General features: G+C 54.3%; 3 protein-coding genes across 3 annotated transcripts; all 3 read right to left on the reverse strand.

Annotated features, from left to right (window-relative positions):
* Positions 1 to 4,863: 4,863 nt before the first annotated feature.
* On the reverse strand, positions 4,864 to 5,565 carry LOC136536026 (uncharacterized). Its single transcript, XM_066528456.1, has one exon. It carries the CDS (start codon positions 5,563 to 5,565, stop codon positions 4,864 to 4,866), a length of 702 nt encoding a protein of 233 aa, XP_066384553.1.
* Positions 5,566 to 11,154: 5,589 nt separating this feature from the next.
* LOC136536028 (uncharacterized mitochondrial protein AtMg00860-like) lies at positions 11,155 to 11,595 on the reverse strand. The gene has a single exon (XM_066528457.1). The coding sequence runs from the start codon at positions 11,593 to 11,595 to the stop codon at positions 11,155 to 11,157; it is 441 nt and encodes a 146-aa protein (XP_066384554.1).
* A 372-nt stretch (positions 11,596 to 11,967) lies between these two features.
* LOC136536029 (uncharacterized) lies at positions 11,968 to 12,720 on the reverse strand. Its single transcript, XM_066528458.1, has one exon. The coding sequence runs from the start codon at positions 12,718 to 12,720 to the stop codon at positions 11,968 to 11,970; it is 753 nt and encodes a 250-aa protein (XP_066384555.1).
* Between the last annotated feature and the right edge of the window lie 879 nt (positions 12,721 to 13,599).

Below are 13,599 nucleotides of genomic sequence, written 5' to 3' on the forward strand. Positions count from 1 at the left end.
AAAAAAAACACGGCTGGAGCGACCCCGAAGGAAAAAGTTTTTTTTTATTCTCGTCATTGCAATTTTCCAACTTTTGAAAAACGTCATTACAATTCATCTTATTGAAAACTTGCCATTGCAATTTTGTTCCTCCCACAAATATGCCCTGATCTACATCTGCAGCGTACCTGGGCCCAGTTGCAGGCGATGTATTCTGGTATATCCCTGTATTGCCCCTGGTTACGAGGCACGTCGTCGCTATCCTAAGTTCGTGTTCGCGGTCGGCGGCGCGTGGTGCATCGAGGGAGGCTTGGCGAGTCCCCATCCTCGTCCCCATCCTAGCCCCCGCCCAGGCCACGTTGCCGGGCGCCACCCCAGCCGCCGCCGAAGCGACGCAGCCGTCGCTGCCCGCTCGATCCCCTGCCGAGGCTGCGCCGCCGCCGCCGCCGCTCGCCTCGAGCTCTAGAGAGCGGCGCGAAGACGAGGGCCGCGGCTGCGGCATGAAGTCGAGGGGCGCGACTCCACCTCCTGTGCACAGCCACGGTACTGGAGGAGAGCGGCGTGAAGACGTGGGCCGTAGCTCCGGTGCTGGAGGAGACGGCAACGAGTTCTCAGTTCTCACCTGCGTTCACTACCGCGACTGATCTACACTCGTCTCGAGCCGCCGTCAGGCTCATCCCACACCTCGGCCACCCTCCATGGCTGCCTCGTCGGGCTAGTCGAGCCACCGTCAGGCTCGCGCGTGCACACTGCTGCGCCGCCACCAGACGAGCAGGCCGCCTTGAGGATGTCCGGCGTCGGCGCGATGCCGGGCTCCACGAGTGGCTGCGTGGCCTCCCCTTCCAGCTCCGCTTGCGCTTGCAATTCAAGCAGCGGGAGCGCTGCGGCGTCCCGTGTTGGCGCCGGTTGCCGGAATCTGCAGCTCGACGGTGATCGGCAACGACGGCAATCACGCGCACAACATCGCTCACTCACTCACGCACGCGAACTCGGTGGATCTCAACTGAACGCAAGAGAATGGCGTTGCCAAACGTTGCAGCTTTTCTGGTTTTCTTTGTTGCCTTTTATTCATGGTGTATACAAGGTCTGAGACCCACGATCCCCCCGCCATGCGCGCTCACCTGTGCCGTGCCCGCCTAAAGCGCAAGAGCGTTTCGTACACAGCATGGCGGTGACCAAATCCTGGCCACACCGTGGACACAGCACGGTTCTGGCTTCTACACCTCTCATCACACATGCAGCTAGCTATAGTTCAGGAAGTAAACATGCACTACTTAATTACATAAATGAATATGCAAGATCATGCACCGGATTATCTAACATATCACCCCCTAATCCCGCTGCACATCAACTACTCCCAGCTGCTGTCGTAGATCAATGAACCTGACTTTGCCAAGTGCCTTCGTCAGGATGTCTGCCAATTGGTTCTGCGTGCTCACATGATCAATGTCAATGCTGCCATTGTCAACACACTCTCTCACAAAGTGGTATCTTGTGTCTATGTGTTTACTCCGTTCATGATGAACTGGGTTTTTACTCAGAGCTATGGCAGACTTGTTGTCAACTAGGAGTCTGACTTTTGGAGCTTGAATACCGAGCAGTTCACTCAACAGACGACTGAGCCAAATGCCTTGACACGCTGCATTAGCACTTGCAATATACTCAGCCTCACAGGATGAAAGAGCAACTACCCTATGTTTTTGTGACACCCATGTAACCAGATTCATGCCAATGAAGAATACTGAGCCACTGGTACTCTTTCTGTCATCTATGTCGCCAGCCAAGTCACTATCGCTGAAACCAAGCAGACTGGGTTCAGAGATTCCTGATCTTGTGTATCTGACTCCATAACTTAGTGTTCCAGCAATGTATCGTAGTATCTGCTTCACAGCTGCCCAATGACTCGCCCTTGGATTCTCCATGTGTCTACTGACAATGCCTACTGAATAAGCAATATCTGGTCTTGTGTTCACAAGATATCTCAAGCTGCCAATTACACTCCTATACTTTGTTGCATCAACTGGAGGGGATTTATCTTCTTTGCTCAGCTTCAACTTGTTCTCCATCGGGACATGGCAGGAATTGCAGCCTTCCATTCCTGCTTGCTCTAAAATTTTCAGAGCATAAGAACTCTGACACAAAGTTGTTTCCCTCTCCTTCTGAACTACCTAAATTCCCAGGTAATATGAGAGCACACCTAGGTCACTCATACTGAAGCTTTCCATCATTTGTTTCTTGAACAGATCAATGCTCTCCTTACTTGGCCCTGTGATGATTAGATCATCCACATATACACCCACTAACAAATAATTGCCCTTATACTCAGCTCTTCTGTATACTGCATGCTCTAGAGTGTTTCTGACAAAGCCAAGCTTCACAAGCTCCTTATCAAGTCTTGCATTCCAAGCACGGGGTGCTTGACGCAGCCCATACAAAGCCTTTTTCAGCCTAAGTACCTTTCCACTCCCCTTCTCTACAACAAAGCCTGGAGGTTGTTGTACATACACCTCCTCAACCAAGTCTCCATTTAGAAATGCTGATTTGACATCCATGTGGTGCACCTTCCAACCACTTCTTGCTGCCAGTGCTAACAACAGTCTCACTGTTTCTATACGAGCCACTGGCGTGAACACCTCTTCAGAGTCCACCCCCTCACGCTGAGCATAGCCTTTGGCCACTAATCTGGCCTTATGCTTGATCACATTACCTGCTGGATCTTTCTTAACCTTGAACACCCACTTCAGGCCAATAGCACGATGACCTGCAGGTAAGTCTGCTAGCTCCCAGGTTTTGTTGGACTGAATTGATTCCATTTCTGCAGCCATTGCTTCCCTCTAGCACTATTCACTCAAGGCCTCATCTACTCCGTTTGGTTCTTCTGCTGCTAGACAACACATCCCACTGTACTCAAAATCAGTTAACTCTTTAGTAGTGTCATTTATATTCTCCAGTGTTCTGAATCTCATTGGTATGCCCTATGAGTTCACTGATTCTCCTGTTGGTGGTGATGCAAATTCTATTCCTTGTCCAGCTGGGCTTCCCGGAGGTGTTGCTTGAGTTGGTGTATCACCTGACCCGGTACCCACTGACCACTGACCAGAGGAGGGTGATGCTGCATCTGGAACAGACGGGTTCTCTGAATCTTCAGAGTCTGAACCTGAACCTTCAGTTACTGTTACCTGTCCAGCAATAGTGAAATGCTCCACTTCAAACACAGGGACAGCTGGTTCTACTGGGGATTCTTCACTCCACTTCCAAGCTCAATTTTCTTCAAACATCACATCTCGAGATATGTGGAGTTTCTTTGTCACAGGTTCATAGAATCTGTAACCCTTTGTCCCAGTTTCATAGCCTATGAACACCATCATTGTTGACCTGTCTGAAAGTTTGGAAATTCCAGGGCCAACCTTCTTGACATGGGCCACACAGCCAAATGTTCGAAGACGATGAACCTTAGGCTTCTTGTTGTACCACGCTTCATAGGGTGTCCTGCCTTAGAGGCTCCTCGTCGGGGCACGGTTCAACAGATACACTGCAGTGCGGACTGCTTCTCCCCAAAACTCTCCAGGCACTTTCTTGCTCTTTAGCAGACACCTAGCCATCTCCACCACTATACGATTTCGGCGTTCCACAACACCATTTTGCTGTGGTGTATACGGTGTGGTGGTGAAATGCTTTACTCCATTCTCATCACAGTACTCCTTGAATTCGATGGAATTAAACTCTCCACCGCGATCACTGTGAAAAGCTCGAAGCCTACATCTTCCTTTAGTTTCTGCCAAAACCTTCACCTTCTTAAAACACTTGAAGGCCTCATCTTTTGTTGTCAGAAACTCCACCCACATATAACGGCTATAATCATCAACCAAAAGCAAAAAATAACTCTTACCCCCAGTGTCTTTGGCTTGATCTGGCCACATAGATCAGCATGGATCAGATCTAATGGGCTGTTGGCTCTGTAATTGGCCACCTGAGGAAACGGGTGTCGACACTGCTTTCCAAGTGCACAACCATCACAGACTTCTTCCACCCGGTCAATCAACGGTAATCCCTCGACCATCTCTTTGGCTCCAAGTTCTCGGATCGCTTGGAAATTGAGATGTCCATAACGAGCATGCCAGAGCCAGGCCTTTTCGTCTGTTTTTGCAACTAAACAGACAGGTTCAGAGATGTGCAGCTTCAACAGATACAGACGGTTCTTGACTCGAGGTGCTTTTGCTAGCAATGAGCGCTCATCATCAAACACATTACAGAACCCATTCTCAATCATAATTTTGAAACCACTCTCTTCCAATTGGCCTAAACTCACAATATTACTCTTTAATTTAGGGATAAGATAGACTTCAGTGAGTACCTTGGCCCCTTTTCTTTTGTCTGAAACACAACAGAGCCGATGCCAACGATCTCAACGAGTGATCCATCCCCAAAACGCACCGTGCCTCGCACAGACATGTCGAGCGATGACAGCACCTCTCTGCACCCCGTCATGTGATTACTGGCCCCCGTATCAAGGACCCAAACATCCTTGCCTTCATCTCGGTCAACTGGGAACACCTTCTTCTCATTGAGATGAACAACTTGATCCCACATGCTCGACAATGACGCAGTGGTGCAGTGTGTCCTCCTCTCAACGTGCATGGAGTTCACCGTTGCCAGCATCAATGCCGGCTGATGATCTGCATCCGCCTACACATGGTGGGCTTCTTCCTTACGTTCCTTCTTGGGAGGCCTTTTACAGTCCTGTTTCCAGTGACCGTAAATTCCACAGTTTCGGCACCTTCCCTTGCGGCGTGGTGTACCCTCTGATGTCAGCTTCAGGATTGGCTCCTTCTTCTCACCGCGCCCACTGCCCTTTTGCTTGGCGGGGTTGTACCCGCCTTGCTTCTATCCTCCACCAGAGGAAGACGACTCTGGAATTAGACGGTGACGGTACTTGGACAGCCACTCCTCCTCTGACAGCATGAGACGCCCGGTTCGTTCCGTGACGGAGTCGACCTCGAACCGGTCCTCAGCTACCTTCAGACGCCCCACCAGATCTTCAATTGACAGGGTCTTGACATCCAGCAGTATCTCGATGGACACTGCAATTTGGGCATAGCACTTCGGGAGAACTCTCAACATCTTCTTCACAACATGAGCGTCATCGATGGACTCCCCGAGCCCACGCAGTTCCTCCGCAAGCGCATTGATGTGCAGCGCGAAGTCATCGACCATCTCACCATCTTTAAACGTGATGTTCTCGAACTCCTGAAGCAGTCGCTGGGCATGGGCTTCTTTCACCCTATCAGCACCCAACCGCATGCTTTTCACCGCTGCCCACGCCTCCTTCACCATTTTCTTGGCGCCCAGCATCGCCCACATCTCCTTGGGTACGGACCGAAGAAGACCTCCTATGGCCTGCCGATCTTGAGCTCGCTTCACGCCTTCGCCGCCGGGCTCGATCGTCTCCCAGATCTCGAGCGTTTCATAGTTACACTGCATGAGCATGGCCCACTCTAAGTAGTTGGAGTAGGTCAACATTGGCCACATGAGTGAACTCTCCTGAACGCGGTTGCCGGTGCTTGAGGATGATCTATCGCCGCCCATAGTGGCCTGCGGCGATCTCTGAGGAACGACGAGCTTCTTGCGAGGTGGTTGGTGCGGTGGACTCACCGAGCCATCATAGAACATACATCGTGGCTCTAATACCAGATGTAGGCGTCGGCTACCAGAATCTGCAGCTCGACGGTGATCGGCAACGACGGCGATCACGCGCACGACGTCGCTCACTCACTCACGCACGCGAACTCGGTGGATCTCAACTGAACGCAAGAGAATGGCGCTGCCAAATGTTGCAGCTTTTCTGGTTTTCTTTGTTGCCTTTTATTCATGGTGTATACAAGGTCTGAGACCCACGATCCCCCCCCCCCCCCCCCCCGCCATGCGCGCTCACCTGTGCCGTGCCCACCTAAAGCGCGAGAGCGTTTCGTACACAGCATGGCGGTGACCAAATCCTAGCCGCACCATGGACACAGCACGGTTCTAGCTTCTACACCTCTCATCACACATGCAGCTAGCTATAGTTCAGGAAGTAAACATGCACTACTTAATTACATAAATGAATATGCAAGATCATGCACGAGATTATCTAACATCCCGGTGTCGCCCTGAAGAAGGGCTCGTCGTTGGTGAGCAGCGCCAGAGGCGGGTGTGGAGAGGGAGCACGCCGCCGCCGAAGAAGGGCTCGTCGTTGGTGAGCAGCGAGGGAACGAGTTCCTACCCACCTTCCAGAACTCAAACTCGCGACGCGACGTGTGATGGCGAGGAACTTTCAGACTCGCACTGCAGTGGCGACGGAGGAATCGCCCCCACGACGCCATCGGCCACAGCGGCTTGTGCTTGCTTTGACCGCGTCTCGGATCTGGACAGCGACGGTACTTTGGCGTCGGTGTGGCGAAGACGATGAAGGCGCGGATCCACCTTCCCTTTGCGGCAGCACAGGGCTTGAGGAGAAACCAGCGTGAGCTGACTTTTGAGAAAACGAAGCCGACGCATCCGCTCCTGCCTTATCCTCCAAGGCCTAGGGGCAATACAGGGACATACAGGAATACATCGATTGCAACTGGGCCTAGGTATGCTCCAGACATAGATCAGTGTATGGTTACGGGAGAAGCAGAATTACAATGGCATGTAAATGCTACAGACCGCTCTGTACTCGTACTTCAGTTCCTCCCGCTCCGCTCGCTGCCTCCACTCACTCTCTCCTACACTCACTTCGTCCGTTCCCCTACACTCGATCTCTCCTACGCTGCTCCTCCGCTCGTTTTCCTGCCGGCTCTCCGGGCCGTCCCCGGGACAGGGACACCGCGCGCCGCGCCCGTCAGCCTGTGCTCCCTTCCTCCCTCCGTCCCTCACCCTTCGCGACCTCCATGCACCCCCACTCTCCCTATGACCTGGCTCCCGCACCCTCACCGGAGACGAGGACGACAGCGATGGCTCCGACGAGATAGCTCGCGGAGGGATCTGGATCTGAGGCCTGCTTCTCCTCTAGATCTGAGCCCTCCTCCTCCTCCTCCTCTGGATCTAAGGGATGCGGCGATGGCTAGGGTTCCGGCGAGCTCTCAGGGTCAGATCTCGCCGTGTTACACTAGTTTTTTTATGTTGCAACAGATGGTTTTGAATGTTGCAATGAGATTTTTTTGAGCTGTTGCAATAGATGTTTTTGCAATGTTGCAGTACTACTGCTTGAGATGTTGCATCATAATTTTTTGAATGTTGCAGCATAATTTTTTGATGTTGAAGTACACATTTTTTTGATGTTGTAGTATATGTTTTTTCGATGTTGCAGTACATGTTTTCAATGTTGCAGTACACATTTTTTCGTTGTTGCGGTAGATATTTTTCATTGTTGCATCAGATTTTTTTAGATGTTGCAGTGCATGTTTTCCAATGTTGCAGTAGATATTTTTTTTGATGTTGCAGTACATATTTTTCGTTTGTTGCCGTAGATATTTTTCGTTGTTGCAGTATTTTTTTAATGTTGCAGTGTATGTTTATCAATGTGGCACTATATATTTTTTTCCAATGTTGCAGTTGGGGAAGGGGGTGCGTTGGGGAAGGGGGACAGGAGGGGAGGGGCACGACGTGGTGGGGGGTGCTCCTGTGGGGGCGAGGCAAACTAATGGGGATGGCGATGAGGGATGGGGATGGGGATGAGGCAAACGTGTCGAGCGTGCGTGGGGGCATCCCGATGGAAACGGGCTCGGTTGCGGGTGATGGGGATGAGGTTGGGGATGGGGACGAGGTTGCTGGTTGTGGGGGGGCATCTAGGAGCAGCAGCGCGAGCATCCGACGCTAGCGCCCGGATCGGACGTCCGGGCGCTAGCAGTTCCCTTCCAATAAGGTAAATTGTAATGGCGTTTTTAAATTAAAAGTTAGAAAATTGTATTGGCGAGAATTAAAAAAACCCCAAAGAAAAAGCTCCGCGCGACTGCGCGACTTCCGCCACTGCCTCCTGCTTCCTAGCGACGGCGAGCTCTCCAGCTCTGGCGGCCTCCTCCTGCTCGTCGGCGATTGCCGGATCTGGTTGCCGGAGTCGCAGATGCTCAATCAATTCTCCAGACTCCCCCCGCAACCGCTTTCGTTTCCGCTTCCTTAGATAACCACGACGCTAGCCGGCCCACCCACCCGAGCAAGCGAAGGTGAAGCGGGCCAACCCAGCCATGGAGAAGGCGATCGATACGCAGCGGGTCCTCCTGACGCGCCTCCTCCCCTCCCCCTCTGCCTCCTCCGCGTAGCCTCAGCTTGCGGTGAGCTCCCGATCTGCGGCTCGGTTCGTCTTCTCTTTGGCCCCGTTCGGCGTACCTTAAATCCGGCTTGTTCGGCTTCTTTTTTTTCAGCCGGAACAATATTTTTCTTTCACAACATTTCAGTCAGAATAGTGTTTTCAGCCAATTTCAGCCAAGATTTAGCAAGCCGAATGGGGCTGTCATTTGATTGGGTTGGCTGATCGATTATTCTCTGCTGCGTTTGTGTGACGGTCCAGGCGTCGGCGTACGCGGGCGGGGACGATGTTACTACTTTGCAAAGTTGTGGCTCTTGGCCTCCTGTGATTTTATGTATTTGTCAGTTTCTGATTCGACTTGCTATTTGTAGAAAGTTACTGCCATTTTCCCAGACGGTAGAGTAGCTGCCCTTCTCAAGTATCAATGGAAAGATACACAATTCAAGTGTGCCAGGTACTATCCACTTAGAAGTGATGGTTTCATAGCAAACTCACAATTTCATAACAAATTGATGTAACTTGTTGTATCTCATGATTTTCTAAATTCTAACTACAAGCGACATGCTACCGATTGCCATGAACACTACTGTCTGATTCTTGCATCATATCTGATTATTTTTCATATACAAGTTTTGTATCCTTATCATTGTATTCAATAAAATGGTTATGCATCTGATGGGTACAGCAGGCCTCCCCCTGATGAATCGAAGATTGTAGTTGTGGGAGATCAGAGGACGAGGCTTGAAGCGCGACGAACAACGCTGAGGGGCCGTGGTCACACGTGTGAAGGAGGAGGAGGCGGGCGACAACAGCAGGAGGCGGCTAGGGTTAGGTAATCCCGACTCCCTTCAGGAAGCCGAAAACAATTATGTTTCTGCTTAATCCAATCTCAAAGTCTTTACAAGTATTTATACTTCTATCTAATAATAGGACTAAATAAAATAACTATGGACTTTTAGGCCCCCTTGGCCGACAGCCCCTGGCCACTAATGGGCCTACGCCTTGTATACTGGATGCCGGTCACAACATCTCTCCCCGCCTCCGCAAATAGCTCGTCCTCGAGCTGGAAGTCAGGGTAGAGGGTGCGGAACTCATCGATGGACTCCCATGTTGCATCCTCCTCGGAGAAGCCGCACCACTGGATAAGTACTTGCCAAGCTCCCCGACATTGCTGAGCCTAGAGCGCCTTGGTAGGAGCTGGCAGCAGCCGACCATCTAGGGTCGGCTCAAGGATGCCCATCGCTGCTAGAGGGTCCCCTTGGTGGCGCTTGAGAAATCCCACGTGGAAAACATCATGTAAACAAGCACCCTCCGGCAGCTGCAGACGGTATGCCACCCGGCCGATGCGTTCCAGGATGCGGAATGGCCCTGCGTAGTGGGGACCGAGCTTGCCCTTGGCGCCCGACTCGAGGGATTGCGTCGTGCGGTGCAGCAACCACAGCCAGACCCAGTCACCCACTTGGAACTCAACCTCGTGATGCCCTGCATCATAATACCTCTTGGACAGCTGCTGGGCCTGCAAAAGACGTTGGCGAACCTCTGCCAGGACCTCATCCCGGGAACATAGAAGAGCATCAGCAGCTTCTGTACACGCCGTCCCTGGCGTGTAGGGCAACATTGGCGGAGGAGGCCGGCCATACATGACCTCGAAGGGAGTGGCGCGCAGGGCGGTGTGGAAGGAGGTATTATAGCAATACTCTGCCCACGAGAGCCAGTCCACCCATGCACGCGGGCGGCCGCCCGTCACATAGCACAAGTACATGGCGATGACCTTGTTGACCACCTTAGATTGTCCATCCGTCTGTGGGTGGAAGGCTGTGCTCATGCAGAGTTTAACGCCTGCCATCCGGAAGAGATCCCGCCACACGTGCCCGGTAAACACGGGGTCCCGATCACTGACAATGGACAACGGGAACCCATGAAGGTGGACAATGCCATCGAAGAAGGCACGGGCGATGGTCGTGGTGGTGTAGGGGTGGCCGAGTGCGATGAAGTGAGCGTACTTGGAGAAGCGATCCACCACGGTTAGAATCATGGACTTGCCACCGACCTTGGGCAGCCCCTCGATGAAGTCCATCAAGATGTCGGCCCATACTTGGGACGGCACCTTGAGGGGCTGCAGCAGCCCCGCTGGTTGCAATGTCTCTATCTTGTTCTTCTGGCAGGTGGTGCAAGAACGCACCCAATCTTGAACCAACACGTGATCCCATGGAATGTAGAAATTGGCGCAGAGGCAGTGGAGGGTCTTCTGTACTCCCTCGTGGCCAGCCGAGTGCACTAGGAGGAGCACATGGTGGCGTAGGTCCCCATGGTCTGGTACAAAGATGCGGGACCCATGGAGAAGGAGGCCGTCGTCGAGGTGCCACGGCTCCGAGAGCTCACCGGCCTATAGCTGCTGGAGGAGCTACTGGCCATCAGGCACGGTCGTTGTTGCCCGCCTGATGTCATCCAGGAGGGCGAAGGTCGGCCCGGATAGGGCGTGGACGGCCACAGTCGCCCCCTCCATGGTGGTCGGAGCCCCCTCCTCTGCATTCCGGTGAGACAGAGCGTCCACCATGGTGTTCAGACGCCCTGGGCGGTACTCCACAGAGAAGTCGAAGTTGAAAAGCTTACTAGTCCATTGGTGCTACGGAACGGTGGACAGGCACTGATCAAGCAAAAATTTGAGGCTGTAGTGGTCAGTACGAACCAGAAAATACCACCCCACAAGTATGGGCGCCAATGGCGCACTACCTGCACCAGGCCGATCTGCTCCCACTCATACGCTGCAAGCTTCAAATGCTGGCAGCAAAGGGCTTGCTGAAGTAGGCGAGGGGTCCCGTGCCCTGATGGAGGACAGCGCCAAACCCTGCACCTGACGCGTCGCAGTCCACGACAAAGGTCGTGGCGAAGTCCGGCATCTGGAGAACAGGTCATGTGGTCAAGGCGCTCTTGAGCGCCTCGAATGCTGCTACTGCGTCGTCGTCCCATGCAAACGCGTCTCGCCGTAAGAGACGCGTGAGCGGTGCTGCGATGAGGCCGAAGTCCCGGATGAACTTTCGGTAGTAGCCCGCGAGGCCCAAGAAGCCGTGGAGACCCCGAGCAGAGCGTGGAGTCAGCCATGCAGCAACGGCGGCGACCTTGTCGACGTCCATGGCGACGCCGCCCTCGGAGATCACATGGCCCAGATAGGCCATCGATTTCACCCCAAATGAGCACTTGGAGCGCTTCAGGTGAAGATGATGTGCCCGCAGTGCCTTGAGGACGGTGTTGACGTGCTGCAGATGCGCAACCCACGACGAGTTGTAGATCAAGATATCATCAAAAAATACCAGCATGAACCTCCGTAGGTAGGGTCGGAGAGCATCGTTCATCAAGGCCTAGAAGGTGGCTGGAGCGTTGGAGAGCCCAAACGGCATCACTAGGAACTCGTAGTGGCCGTGATGCGTGCGGAAGGCGGTCTTGGCGATGTCGTCGGGATGCATCCGCACCTGATGATACCTGGAGCGTAGATCGAGCTTGGTGAAGAAGCGAGCACCATGGAGCTCGTCAAGCAGTTTATCCACCACCGGAATCGGGAACTTGTCCTTGGAAGTCTTGGCATTGAGGGTGCGGTAGTCGATGCAGAAGCACCAAGACTTGTCCGCCTTCCGTACCAGCAAGACGGGTGCGGAGAACGGAGAGGTACTCGGCCGGATGATGCCCTAGGCGAGCATGGCCGCACACTATCGTTCCAGCTCGTCCTTCTACAGCTGGGGGTAGCGGTACAGGCGCACGATGATAGGAGTGGTGCCGGGCAGCAAGTGAATGCAGTGGTCATACGGGCGCACCGGTGGGAGCCCTGTGGGCTCGTCGAAGACGGCGCTCTGCTGCTGCAGTAGCAAGTCCATCAGCGGCTGCTGGGCGTCGGTGGAGAGTGCAGCAAGGTGCTGCTGTGGGACCACCGCGTCGGTGGTACGCACACCCTGCCAAAGGACGCGTCTGCCCTCGTGCCAGAAGGACAGCATCATGGCCTCGAAGTCCCACAAGATGGGACCCAAGGTCCGTAGGTAGTCGACGCCGAGGATGAAGTCGAAACAGCCCAAGTCCAAACCGACGCACGTGATGGAAAAGGACTCCGAGCCGATGCGGATGGGCACATGGTGAGCAATGCCCTCGGAAGGTAGCCGGTCGCCGTTGGCCACGGTGACACGGAGCTGCTCACTGCCCGTCGGGGCGAGCCCTAGGTGGCGCATTGTCGTGCCATGGAGGAAGTTGTGCGTGGAGCCGGTGTCGAGTAGCGCCAACAGCCGCTCCCCTTTAACCATCACCGGAAGGAGCATCGTATTGTCCGTGCAGATCCCTGCAAGTGCATGTAGAGAGACCACAAGAGCATTAGTGGCCGCAGGCTCCTCGGCGTCCGGAGCCTCGGGGTTGGCGACGTCATCCATCGCCGCGACATCCCCCAGCCCCTCGTCGATGTAGTCGCTCGACTCGAGGTAGAAGAGCCGTGGGCACATGTGGCCACAGACGTAGGGTTCATCACAGTTGAAGCAAAGTCCTTGTTGACGCCGCTCCAGTTGCTCGGTTGACGTTAGGCGGCGGAACTGGCGCACCGGGGTGCCCCGTTCGCCGCTGCTGGTCCCCCCACCGGGGGCACAGGAGCGCCAACTGGAGGAGCACCCGCACCTGGCGCGCGTGGGGGAAAGCCAGGCCGCTGAGGTGGTCGTGCACCCCGCTACAGAGGCGCTGGAGGCATGGCCGCCGTGCGACGCTCGAATGCTCGGGCCAAATACATGGCAGTCTGAAGGTCGGGTGGATCCCGCATATCCACGTCCACCCGAATGTGCTCCGGGAGGCCGCCAACGTAGAGTTCGGCCTTCTGCTTTGTGGATATGTCGCGCGCATGGCACAACACCGCCTGGAAGTGGTCAGAGAACTCCTGGACGGTGGAGTGGAAGGGTAGCCGCCCCAGCTCGCCCAATCTTGTACCGCGGACAGGCGGCCCGAAGCAAAGATGGCACAACTCCACGAAGCGACCCCAAGGAGGCATGCCCTCGTCTTGCTCGAGGGCATAGTACCATGTCTGAGCCACCCCCTTGAGATGGTAGGAAGCCAACCAGGTGCGGTCGGAGGCCGGTGTGCGCTGGCCCCTGAAAAACTGCTCACAATGATTGAGCCAGTTCAGGGGGTCTTCAGAGCCATCGTACGTCGAGAACTCCAGCTTGTAAAACTTCGGGGGGTGGCGCCCATGGTCGCCCCCTCCTGCTCGCCGCCCTGATTACCACCCGCGGGGAAGCTGTCGATGGTTGGTGAAGCGATGGAGTGCGGAAGGAGGCTGCTGCCATGGATGAGCGTGCCATCGACACCTCCATAGAGGGTGCCTGTTGCGAACGGCC

This window comes from Miscanthus floridulus, chromosome 2 (genome assembly GCF_019320115.1).
Source record: "Miscanthus floridulus cultivar M001 chromosome 2, ASM1932011v1, whole genome shotgun sequence".
Taxonomy (NCBI): Eukaryota; Viridiplantae; Streptophyta; class Magnoliopsida; order Poales; family Poaceae; genus Miscanthus; species Miscanthus floridulus.

Coding starts and splice junctions, on each gene's coding strand:
- LOC136536029 (XM_066528458.1), bottom strand. CDS start 12,720: ATGTGCCCACGGCTCTTCTACCTCGAGTCGAGCGACTACATCGACGAG.
- LOC136536028 (XM_066528457.1), bottom strand. CDS start 11,595: ATGAACGATGCTCTCCGACCCTACCTACGGAGGTTCATGCTGGTATTT.
- LOC136536026 (XM_066528456.1), bottom strand. CDS start 5,565: ATGGGCGGCGATAGATCATCCTCAAGCACCGGCAACCGCGTTCAGGAG.